The 13,057-nt window shown below is 47.1% G+C and overlaps 1 protein-coding gene across 1 annotated transcript in view; it reads left to right on the top strand.

The window, feature by feature from the left end:
• The window catches only part of TERB2 (telomere repeat binding bouquet formation protein 2), a 61,491-nt gene that overhangs the window by 32,542 nt on the left and 15,892 nt on the right, over positions 1–13,057 (top strand). The window contains exons 5-6 of the mRNA XM_077471325.1: positions 6,804–6,865; positions 7,358–7,446. Coding sequence (XP_077327451.1) covers positions 6,804–6,865; positions 7,358–7,446 — 151 coding nt within the window. The remainder of the gene's footprint in view (positions 1–6,803; positions 6,866–7,357; positions 7,447–13,057) is intronic.

Genomic DNA, 13,057 nt, shown 5'->3' with positions numbered 1-13,057 from the left:
CATGGATCTCGGAGGAATTCAACACATGTGACCAGTAGACCATGTATATGTCTATAAACTATTTTTTTAATCAAGCACACAGACCTTCTTAATTCATTTGGCTCACTTCCTTGACCCAAAAAAGCACACCGTACTATATGCCCCTACCCTCCTCTTTGAAGAGGTTGAGCGGTGTCATATTTCTACTGGGGCTGCTTATGATATCCCTGTGCTGTGCTGACTTCCTCCTGGGGGTTCTTATTATGAAGGGATCACACTATCCCTGTGCTGTGCTGACTTCCTCCTGGGGGTTCTTATTATGAGGGGATCACACCATCCCTGTGCTGTGCTGACTTCCTCCTGGGGCTGCTTACGGTGCTGCTGTCAGTGCTGTATGTCACGGTGCTGCTGTCAGCGCTGTATGTCACGGTGCTGCTGTCAGCGCTGTATGTCACGGTGCTGCTGTCAGCGCTGTATGTCACGGTGCTGCTGTCAGCGCTGTATGTCACGGTGCTGCTGTCAGCGCTGTATGTCACGGTGCTGCTGTCAGCGCTGTATGTCACGGTGCTGCTGTCAGCGCTGTATGTCACGGTGCTGCTGTCAGCGCTGTATGTCACGGTGCTGCTGTCAGCGCTGTATGTCACGGTGCTGCTGTCAGCGCTGTATGTCACGGTGCTGCTGTCAGCGCTGTATGTCACGGTGCTGCTGTCAGTGCTCTGTATTACGGTGCTGCTGTCAGATGCCTCTATCACGGTGCATGTGTCATTCCGGTATGTCACGCTGCTGGTGATCATCTCCTGCACCCTCTTCTTTGCCTACCCTGGTCCCTGACCTTCCCTCTCCTCCATTGCCTTCATTAGCTCCATAGTCCTGAATTGTTAGAACAATTTCCCAAATAAAATAAAAATGCTTGTAGTTATCGATCCCAAATTCACCTCATACATGTATTATGTCATTGTCCAGATGGTGGGACTACGTTTTACCCCCTAATAATTACCACGTGGCCGCAAATTCGACATGAAGGTTTGCAAAGTTCGCCTCCCATTGAAGTCAATGGGGCCCGCGGCGAACGTTCTGTTTCGCGAACGTTTGGGTCCGTTCGCATTTCGCGTTCGCGAAACGTCCCGTCGGAAGTTCGTCCATCACTATTCCTAACACAAAGCGTAACAGTTCTTTCACTTTCACTACAATCGCTCTTGTAGCTCTTTAGCCCACTGAGCTCCCAGTCTCTCACTAGACCCACTGATTCACTGCTAATGAATCCCTTGAGCTTCTCCAATCTTCACAGTGGTATCTTCCTCAAGCGTCACCCCCACTTCTCTGCTGGGTCTCTGGCTTTGCACTCAAGTTACCTCTTAAGCTTCACCCCACTGGCCTGCTTGGTCCCTGGCTTGACACACAAGGCTGGTTTCATGAATCGCCAGTAATACCTTCATGCTCTGTCTGCTTACCTCTGGTCTGTGTGTCAGCCTTGGATTGCACTCTCACACCTGCATGGTTAAGTAATCTTCCCTCAGCATGGCTCCACCCTAGCCTCTACAGGATACACTATTTAACACCGTGCTGTCCAAGCCTGCCTTGGCCGAGCAATATTGTGTGCTTGGTTTCCTGTCACCTGCTTGCTGTGTGCACTATGTCCGTTTCTGTTACCGTTTGTTGTTGTTTGACTATCCCTGCCTGCTTGTTACCCTGACCTTTGGCATGTTCTCTGTCTAGTCTTGTCTACTAGTTGAGCAGTCAGCCATAGGGTCCACTACCTTTAGTGGTGCACTCCTGACCTCAACGGTGTGCATCTGTCACCTGGCCTCAGGTGACCTGACAGCTGCTCTGCAAACATCACCTCTGCTGACTGGGTCCCTGGCTTGTTACCCACTGAAGTTTCCAGATTCTTCACCATTCCCGGTTGGCGAGAATGCTGCTCTGGGACTTGCTTTAGTTACTTACTATGGTCTCTGGTAATTAGGTGGATAGTCCCCTACTGGCATCAGTTTTCCCTCTACCTCTGACCACAACAGGTTCTCTGGCCGGCAGAACCGTCACCTTTGGTTGGTCTGCAAGCCGCACTGTTCTCTTGCTTCTGGATAGACCCTCAGACAAAAATAGAGGGAGGTACCAGATCATCTCATAGGATCATAGTGCTGGGTAAATGTAAAACCCAGCACTGGGAGGGGAGATACTGACTTGCCTGGTTGGGGTGGTACCCTTTACCTTAGATCCCAAACTGAGAAAGCATATGAGGAATAAAAGGTAGTGGGAAAGAACCCAGACAGTTCTACGGGATAAAAGGATTGGGCCTGGCTGTATTGTCTTTTTAATGTTATTTTATTTTGTCTTGTATGTAGTTTGCTCACTTACATTATTATGTACTTTTGATACCAATAAAGATATTTTTAACTGTTGGGAGAAGACCGCAGATTGCCCAATCCTTTTTATCCCGTAGAACTATATGGATTCTTTCCTACTACCTTTTTTCCTCATAGGCCCTCAGACAGCCTAGCAACCAAATGTGCCAAATGTGCCCGGGATAGGCCAAATCTTCGGCCTAGCATCCTGGGCAATACAACACACACCCACCCAGACAGCCATCCAGGTGGCACAGAACACATATCACCTGACTCCACCCAAATATATAGGTTCCCAGCAGGCCAAGGGATTCAAGAAAACCCCAGCCCGTTGGCTGAGAGGCCCCATATACCCATAATCTGACATTGCGTTGCCCTTCTCATATCCAGTACCACCAAGTACGCAGCCACCTAGTGGTAGAAGAGAAGTGCAATAAGGCCAAACTTAGGGAGAAATCAATGGATCTCTAATAATCAACCAGAATAATTATTCCTGGCAAGCAAATTTGTGAGGAGCAACCTTGCCTAAACTCCAGGGTGCTACATGTGTATAGAACCTGTAGCAGCAAAACTGACATATATATATATATATATATATATATATATATATATATAAATTACATTTAAATTCAATTTTCCTTGCAAGCTTTCTTTATTTTGTAAACTGGCTTGGGAAGCCAGTCTGGATGATGAGGCCACATTTTAGTGTACTTGGAATAAGATTAGAGATTTTTTTTGGATAAATTCTGGTGTCTCTTTGGCAGATTTTGAATGGAAATAAAGTTTTGCACCACAGTGAGCAAGCCTTATGTGAAGAAGCCACATTACAGTACATTGAGGCGAAGATTAACAATTTTTCTTATTTGTTACAGTAGATAAAGCCTGGTGTCTCTTTTGCAATCTTTGGATAGAAGTAACAGGTGTGGAAAAATTTGGCCTTGGGTGTTGGTGCCTTCACACCATAATCCTTCACAGTTATCCTTGGCAAATGCTTGTGTAGCACTGACCCCGAAGGAGCTGCTGGTTTTATTGGGCTTACCGTTACCTTCTGGTTTACTTCTCCGTCTAGGGGTTCCCGTGGTAGATGGCCCAAAGAATGTGGAAGCTGACACTGAATCTTATTTTGGGTTATTTATTTGTAACAGAAACAGAGTCTTTCAATAAAGGGTAGAGGGTTAGGAGTAAGTTCAGGTACTTTAGGCTGCAAAAATAATGGAAGTCCTTATAGAAAATCCAGAGAATAAAGACTGTTTCACAACTGGATTTAACAACCCCCGGATAGACCTCCTCTCACTAGGCCTAGCAGCCGGTAGGGTGTTTGACAAAGTCTCTGCCACAAACTTGTGATGTACACTTGAGCATTAATGAGGGATAAATTTAGAGAGCTAACATACGGTACCAGGTTCTCTCAGCTGATCCGGCGATACCGTATGTGTGTTGATCCAGGTTGCGTCCTTCAACTAAGCCTCCAGGCTCCTTCAGAGAAGCCAGCTTTGCGCACGGCCTTCTCCTGAAGAGACCTCCCCTGGGGTTCTTCAGTTGCTGGGCCTCTCCCTTCAGATGAGATGGCACCGGACCACCCTTGGATCAGTAGTCCCCGAAATTCAGTCAGGCCTGTCCCTGCAGTTGCGTTGCCTCGGGCCAGCCGGCCCTGAGACTTGGGATGCATGGTTCCACACCCCAGGCCAGGAGGGCTATGGGGCTGGGTCAGGAGGACCACCAGAAAAGAAACAGACAGAAAATAAAGATGAAACCCCCAACCATGTGGCGTCGGTACCTTAAATACCACCTCCCAGAATGCACAGCAGGAGAACACTCCCACTGGGCTGGTTCCGAGAAAACCATGGCATTCAATACACCCAGCTAGACTGCGTTTCTACTCTTGCTGGCAGTGACAGCGACACCTGTGGTCAAGGAGAACCCAGTGCAGCCCAGCTGGACTGGTACTGAAACCAGAAATTTAGAGAAATAGTCCTGAAACCCAACTGTGATTTCAGGCAAATTAACTTTATAAAAGAACATAGTGCCTGCTCGTCAGGAGCCAGTGCTACACTTGATTGGACTCTGTTCTTAAACATGTCACACAGGTGTGGAACAATTGGGCCTTGGGTGTTTGTGGTGCCTTCACACCATAACCCTTCATAGTTATCCTTGGCAAACGCAGAATTGTACTCGGCTCTTAAAAAGTTTGTCACAAGCTGAGCTCTGGGAAGTGGGCCAGAAGATACGTGCCCTACAATGTGACAGAATAGGATGGCTGCTCCTTACTGTTTCATGATGGCTGCCTCTGGAGAACATGCTGCCTCGTAGAGATGCACTATTCTGGGAAAAATTATAATCACGATTTTTTACTTAGAATAAAGATCACCATTCTCTCGCGATTCTCGCGGCATAACATCACATCTACATTATAAAAAATAAATCAATTAAAGTATATTTTTTTCCCAAAAAAATGCATTTGAAAGACCGCTGCCAGTGTTGCCAGTCGTCAGTATTTTTACTGGCAGCCAGTAAAAAATTTACACTTTTCTCCTGCCAGTAACGGAAAAAGGTTGGCAGTAAAAAATATGGCTGTGACACTCGGCTCAGAACTGTGCATGCCCACTGACAGTGGAAGTGCCAGTGCAGTTTGGACTGGAGTGGACTGAAGGGACCATCTGGCATGGAGAGACTGTCACTGTAACTCAGGAGGGGACGTGTTGTGTCTGTGAGGTGTAATCATCTGTGCTACTGCCATACGTGTGCACCCCAAAGCTCAAACACACATGCAAGTGCAGAGTTCAGGTGTACTCTGCGTATAGAGTGCAAAGTTTAGGTGTACGCTGCATATAGAGTGCTGTATTCTAGTGTACGCTGCATATAAAGTACAGAGTTCAGAAGTGTGCTGCGAGAGTGTAGAGAGCAGTTGTGCGCTGCCTATAGAGTGTAGAGAGCTGGTGTGCACTGTGCATAGAGAGTAGAGTTAAGGTGTGCGCTGCACATAGAGCAGAGTTCCTATAGAGTGCAGAATTTAGGTGTGTGCTCCTTATAGATTGCAGTATTCAGGTGTGTGCTGCCTATAGAGTGGAGAATTCAGGTGTGTGCTGCCTATAGAGTGGAGAATTCAGGTGTGTGCTGGAAGTAGAGAAAACTGTCAACAAGTATTTTAGATCTTTATTGCATGCTTTTTTTGAAAAACAATAGCTAATATAACCTATGAATATTATAGAGAGGCAATGCCACCTTTTTTTCATTTTGTGTTTACAGACACTTTAACCACTTCCCGCCTGCCCACCGTCAAATGACAGAGGGACGGTGCGGCTCTCGTTCTGGTTGGACATCATATGACGGTGCCCCAAAACGTCCACTTTCATGCGTCCACGGGGGGTGCACAGTACGGTGATCGTGGGCAAACCGTGTCCTAGCAACAGAGCGCGGCCACAATCGCCGCACTGTGCACCTCCGATCTCTGTGTCCAATTACAGCCAGTCACATGTAAATACGTAAGTGCCGTGAATCGGCTCTCATCGCCTCACACTGACAGAGTGTGTGCCGAGGAGTGCTGATCGGCAGTATCTCCTCGCAGGGGAGACCTGGGAAGGTAATCAGGGCATTGATCATCAGTGCCCTGATTACAGGAAAGCCTCAGCAGTGCCGCCAATCAATGCCCATAAGTGATGCCAGTCAGTGCCTGCTCATCAATGCTGCCCATCAATGCCTAACATCTGTGCCCATCAGTGCCAGAATCAGTGCCCATCAGTGCTGTCTGTCCATGCTGCCTATCAGTGCCACCTCATCAGTGTTCATCAGTGCAGCCTCATCAGTGAAGGAAAAAAATTACTTATTTACAAAATCTACTGACAGCAACTAAGAAAAACTTTTTTTTCAAAATTTTCAGACTTTTTTATTTTTTTTTGTAAAAAATAAAAATTCCAGCAGTGAGTTAAATACCACCAAAGAAAGCTCTATTTGTGTGAAGAAAAAGATAAAAAAATGAATTTGGGTTCAGTGTTGCATTAACGTGCAACTGTCATTCAAATTACTACAGCGCTAAAAGCTAAAAAAAATAGCCTGGGCAGGAAGGAGTGAAAGTGCCCTGTATTGAGGTGGTTAAAGTAAATTTGTATGGAGGGGAATAACTGGGTTATGGAGGCTGTCATTGCTGACCTTGCCTTCTGAAAATTTTAGATGTCTGGCTGTTTTTTGACTTTATTATTTACTGATCCAGGAGAAGCAGATGAGAAGTCAGAATGATGTCAGATCTCCTTTCTGCATCATTTTTCCAGGTCCAGGACTCAAAAAGTACAGAAGCCGATAAATCTGCATGAAAACCAGACATCTTGCATTTTCAGGTCAGCTATGGCAGCTACCATAAAACTCTTTACAATTTAAACAGCCCAACTGTAATGCAATGTGCCATAAATAGTACACCATGTTTTTTTTTCATTTATTCTGTGGTTGCGGTGATTTATACTACAACTAAAATGTATATCTTGGCTTTAGGATGTTAAAACCTTGTATGGTGCTGAAGAGAATGATCACAGGAATCCAGAATGTGATTTAAGGTAAGGATCAACAGTTGAAATAAACCTGTCATAAGAGAAATATGAAGGTTGCAATCGCTGATGTCCTTCTGAAAATGCTGTATGCCTGGCTGTTTTGCAGGCCCACTGTTTCAGTACTTTTCAAATAACATACCTATAGCAAGTATGCTGATCGGAAAGAACAGAGTGACAGAGAGATGTGCTTATCAGTCAGATGTTTCTCCTTTACCTGTCCAGTCACAGAGTGGGGGAGGGACAAGATTTGTAAATGTTACTTAAGCTGTTCGTTCACCTTTACAGAAAAAATATAAAGCTGAACTAACAGCGAACACCCTCCCCACACCACCGGTCACTGCTGTACTTACCTCCGGGGATGCTGAAGTGATCCTGATTGGTCAGTACTGTCACGGAGAATCGCTCTGATCCATTAGTTGCTTCTGATTGACTCAGGCAGCATCTCTCCTTCATAGACCTATGTAGAATATCACAATGCCATTTTTTGTTACTGTGTAGGAATAAGGACTTGATGTCTGATAATGGATCCTCTGATGATGGGATATGCAATACCTTTCAGAATTTTCCTGGAAATAATATGCACACAGGTAAAATTTCATTTTGACAAAAATGACGGTTGATTACTAGGTTAAAGTGATTTTTAAAATCTTTTGCTTATGTTAAAATCTGCATTTTTTTGGGCTAGAAATTCCTTTTTTTTTTTAAACAATATTTCTTTATTGAGAATTAGTATAACAGGTGTGGCAGAGCGAGGCTCTGTCTCTATGGAAAGGGATTGAAAATGGACACAGAGTTTGTATGTCTGCTGACTGCAAAACTACAGAGAGTAGATTTATAAAAATATAAATTTGTATTCAATAGAAAAAAAAGGGAGAGAGACATTACAGACAAGGGTGTGATCAGCAATAAAGCTATAGGACTCATACAGCAATAAACTAGCATCCAAAATGACTCATCAGCTATGTGACAATATACCCATCAGTTTCCAGTTTCCAATTCCCGTGCCGGGCACACAACCCGAATCGGAGGTGTCGGAAAGGTCAGTGTTGGGGTCTCTCCCACTTCACCCCCACGTCTCCCATACAAAAAGAAAGACCTAGCTGATACTGTAAGGAGGGCACGATTGGGGAGCGAATTACAGGATAGAGGGGGGAGGAGGGAGGGGGATAGTAATGGAAGAGAAGAGAGAGAGGCAGAAAGAGAAGGCATGGCGGCGGATGGGGCATACGGGTCCCCCTAGAAGGGGGGGGCACTACAAATTTAGAAGGCGTCGTTCCTCTTCAGAGTAAATAAAGGTGGTCCAAATATCCCAGGTCTTCTTAAACAATTCTCGTTGCAGTGCCAACATCTACTCGAGGCGACGGGAAAGTATTTCTGTAGTCTGGAAGGCGTTAAGTACCAGCAGGTTAACAGTTTGTAGTTTCCTGCGTTCTAGTGCACAGTGAAGATTTAAAGGCTAGAGTGATAATGCGTTGTTGCTGAGTCACTGAAAATGTACAGTTAAGGTCTACCTCCCAGTTGGTAAGACAGGGGAGACGTGGCTGCGTCTTGGGAGTGATTAGCAGAGAATACGTTTGGGATAGGATATGAGCAAGCGGGTCTTGTCCCGAGCAGAGGACCTCGAAAGTTGTCTTCTGACGCGAAAAATCCAGGGGGTTAGAGAGGGAATGGAGGAAGTGGTGCAGTCGTATCGCCTTCCAGAAGGGCAGTTTGTAAGCTCCTGTCGCGTTAGTTAGGTCCGAAATGGATGGCCACTGCCCCTCAGCTACAAATTTAGCTGCATGATCACATTCAGATTCTCTAAGAGGTCAGAGTACTCCGTCAAGTGTAGACCCGGTTCAAATTTAGGATTGCAGAGTAATGGGAATAGTGGTGAATTCTTAGATGTAAGGACCATAGTGAATGCCACCCATTGGCTATGCTTCAGGGTAGGCCCCAAAAGCGGGTGCATCTTCATTCCTTAGGGGAGGTCCCCATAACACCACAGTGCACCAAGAAGTGGAATGTGGGCCTGGGAATGCTCAAGTTGCACCCACAACTTGGTTGACTGATTGCGCCGCCAGTCCAGAAACCGTCCCAAATAGGATGTGAGAAAGTATTGACGCGTGTCCGGTAACGCTAGTCCGCCGTAGTGTTTAGGAAGTGTCATTTGAGAACGTCGGAGTCTGGGCTTTTTATGGGCCCAGACAAATCTGGTAAAGAGGGCTTGTACTTGTTTAAAAAGGCGGGTGGGATATGGATCGGCAGAGCCTGTAGAAGGTAAATAAATTTGGGCAGTATGCTCATTTTAAGAAGATTACATCTTCCAAACCAGGAGTGAAAGCCGGAATGACACTTTTCCAGTAGGGCACACGTCTTAGTCAGTAGAGGAGGGAAGTTAAGATTAAACATCTGCTGAATATCTGAATATCTGAAGGCATCTTCGTGCTGTATCGGTCCATTTAAAGTGGAAATTGGCTTGTAGGTCCAGTAAGGTGCGAGTGTCCACCGCCACCCCGATAGCTTCAGATTTAGAGAGATTCATTTTCAGGTGGGAGATTGCCCCATAAACTTTAAATTCACGTAGTAGGTTTGATAGAGAAATTCTAGGGTTTGTGAGAGAGAACAACAGGTCATCCGCATACGCAGAGATTTTGCAGTGGTGGCTACCCACTTGGAGCCCTGTAATATCCATGTTTGCTCTTATTGAGCAAAAGGAACGGCTCAAGGGAGAGGGCAAAGAGAAGAGGAGATAGCGGGCATCCCTGTCTGGTCCTGTTTCCAATAGGGAAAGCGCTCGAGAGCACTCCGTTTGCCTTTACCTGGGCCGAGGGGTTTGAGTATATGCTCGTGATCCATCACAGCAATTTATCCCCCAAGCCAATGTGTCAGAGAATGGAAAACGTGTAGTTCCAGTTTACCCTATCAAAGGCCTTTTCGGCGTCAGTGCTCACGAATAAACAGGGGGTCCCGCTAAAGCTTGCCACATGAAGAAGGTTAAGCACTTTGATAGTGTTGTCTCTCGCTTCTTTTCGTGGGTATGAACCAGAACTGGGTCAAGGTGTATCAGATGTTGGAGGCGACGCGCCAGTCTGGTGGCTATAATCTTTGAGAACAATTTTAGGTCCATGTTTAGCAGGGAAATGGGCCTGTAACTGCCACATAAGCTGGGTTCTTTGCCCTCCTTGTGGATCAGGGAAATATAGGCTCTCAGGGTATCGCTAGGGAAACTAGTACCAGAGCCCAGAGCATTAAAAAACGTCACCAGGCGCGGTCCTAGAATCTGGAAGAAAGTTGTATAGTATTGGGTGGTGTATCCGTCAGGGCTCGGGGCTTCCCCTAACTTCATAGCGTTCACTGCCCCTTGTAGCTCCTCCAGAGGTATGGGCTCGTCAAGTATTTGCTGGGTCTCTGTCGGGAGCGTCGGGAGTTGGGAATCAGTAATGTGCTGTCTATAGTTGCTTGAGGGGAAGTGGGACTCAGGAAGTGGGGCAAGTTATACAAGTCTGAATAGAATTCTCTGAACTCCCCTGTAATTTGCACTGGGGTCGCGGCCTTTCGACCGGTAGTGCCGGTTATCTGAGGGATATAGGACGCTGACTTAATCTCCCGGACTGACCTCGCTAACAGTTTCCCACACTTGTTTCCTGCTTCGTATGAAAGTTTGCGGCAAAATTGTAGCGCCGCCTTCACTTTATACTGTAACAGGTCTGTTATTTGTGTGCGCAGAGCTCGCACCTCAGTCTCAAGTAATTGCGTAGGGGCATGTTTATGTCACGCTTCCACCAAGGCCAACTTAGAGAGGAGGCCGGCAATTTGTTCATTCCTTTTCCGTTTTATGTTTGCTCCATGTTTAATAAGGACTCCACGGATAACGTATTTGTGGGCTTCCCACAGTACTCCGGGATCGCAGTCCCGTGTGTCATTCTCACGGAAGTAATGTTCTAACTCACTAGTTACATCCGCCAGAACTTCGGGGGTTTGTAGCAAGCTCTCGTTTAGGCGACAGAATCGAGACCTAGGTGAGGGGCTCTCAGTGAGAGCATATGTAAGGGTGATCGGAGCATGGTCCGACCACGTGATCTGACCTATCGATGTAGAGCTCACTAACTGAAGCTGGTCATGGGGAATCAGGGAAAAGGTCTATCCGAGAGTACGTTTTGTGTGGGGATGAGTAAAAGGTGTAGTCCTTTTCCCCTGGGTGTTGAAGACGGCAAACATCGGAGATCCGAGCATTGTGAAGCACTTGTGCTATCCGCTTTCTGCATGCAGGGGGTACAGATGAGCAACCCGTGGAAGTGTCTGATGTGGGGATCAATGGAATATTGAAATCTCCCCCTAGAATAAATTGGCCTGTTCTAAAATCCATCAGTTTGTCTAATGTGCGTTTCAAGAACGTGTCTTGGTGATCATTGGGTGCATAGACCGTTGCAAATGTGATATGGATCCCACCCAGTAGACCCTTAAAGCGGTCCTCCACCCTGAAGTGGAAGTTCCGCTCATCTGATCCCTCCCCCCCTCCGGTGCCACAATCGGCACATTGCAGGGGGGAGGGGGGTGCAGTTACCTGGATAATCCAGGTATCTGCACCCACTTCCGGGACAAGACCGCCGCAGATGCCCCCCCCCCCCCCAGTTGTGTTCTGGGAAACACACAGTTCCCAGGACACAGCAGGGACCAGCTGAGACGCGCACTGCGACTCGCGCATGCACAGTAGGGAACCGGGCAGTGAAGCCGCAATGCTTCACTTCCCGATTCCCTGAAAGAGGATGGCGGCGGGGGCAGCAGAGAGACGAGCGATTGCTCGTCATCTGCCGCCGACATCGCTGGACCTTGGGACAGGTAAGTGTCAATTTATTAAAAGTCAGCAGCTGCAATATTTGTAGCTGCTGGCTTTTAATATTTTTTTTAAATGTGCAGAACCACTTTAAGGAACACAAAGCGTCCCCCAGGGTCCACCAGTACATCCTGACACCACCATGGAATTTTGCTGGAGATCAAGATGGACACCCCCTTTGATTTAGAAAGGGGGTTAGTCGAACGATAAGCTCGGGAAAAGTGTCTGGTTTGGAGCAAGGGGAGTTTATTGTCTTTAAAATGTGTCTCTTGGATAAGGGCAACATCCGCGTGGGATTTTTTAAGATCATGTAATAGCATACAACGCTTCTCAGGTGTATTTAAACCCTTCGCATTAAGGGAGAGTACTTTAATAGAGTCCGCTGCCATGTCTCCTTGAGAGAAGAAAGAGAAGAAAAAAAAAAGGAAGGAGATGGTCAGGAGATATCTCTGCCCAGAGAGTGACAGGGGGCAAGGCGGGAAGTGGAGAGAGGGGCCGAGGCCAAGAGTGAAGAGAAGAGGGGAGGGAGAAAGAAAAGGAGAATAGAGAAAAGGAGTGGGAGGGATATGGGGGTACGGGCCAGGAACGTTTAGCCCAAAAAAAAAAACCCTAAGTAAATTTATCTAAGATACAATATTATAAATTGTATGAGGTATATACAGGGTCAGAGTCCCAGGTGTATACACTGGCCTAAGTGGGGTTTAGGCAGGAAATGACCAACATAGAGAGGTCCAGGCCTCCCCCCCACCCCAGCAAATAATACGCGTACATAAGAAGCAACAAATAATAAAATAACAACTAAAGAGAGGAAAACGGTAGGTAAACAGTACAACATGTAACATCACCTCTGGTACGTGAGAGCCAGTCCGGCGCCACATACTGCACGTCACGCCCACAGGTTCCACGTTGGTGGCGCTAGGCAGCCAACACGCCCCAGAGGTGGCTCTAAAGCAACACATATTAGCCCCCGTAGCTGCCATAAACATACCATAGCATTAGCATCCGCCCCTCCAGATCAAGCCTAACAGAACACACGTGGCAGGGGGAGGGGGCGAGCCCCCTGTCCAGAGGCGTAACCTAGATCACAAGGCCGGCGGGGGGATGGCGTCACCCCCAAGGCAGCACCTGACGGCAGAATATAGTTACCCACAGATGACCCGAGATGACCAGGCGGGCTAGGCTGTAAAAATTCCTCAGCTCCGATCATCAGGTCGGGACGATGCGCCCCCCACAACAACATAACACCATACCCGCAAGCCCAGGAGCACCCCAACCCCCCCCCCCCGCACCCCCCCCAGACACCTCATGGAGCAACGGGGAGGGCGCACTCCCCATTGCAAGATGCAGTGTAATGCTCGCCATCTGGTCACCCCCACCCAACA

This window comes from Lithobates pipiens, unplaced genomic scaffold (genome assembly GCF_037356315.1).
Source record: "Lithobates pipiens isolate NorthernLeopardFrog02 unplaced genomic scaffold, aLitPip1_a1.2 Scaffold_8, whole genome shotgun sequence".
NCBI classification, from domain to species: Eukaryota; Metazoa; Chordata; class Amphibia; order Anura; family Ranidae; genus Lithobates; species Lithobates pipiens.
Note: the sequence above shows the minus strand (reverse complement) of the source record. Positions and strands in the feature narration are given on the sequence as shown.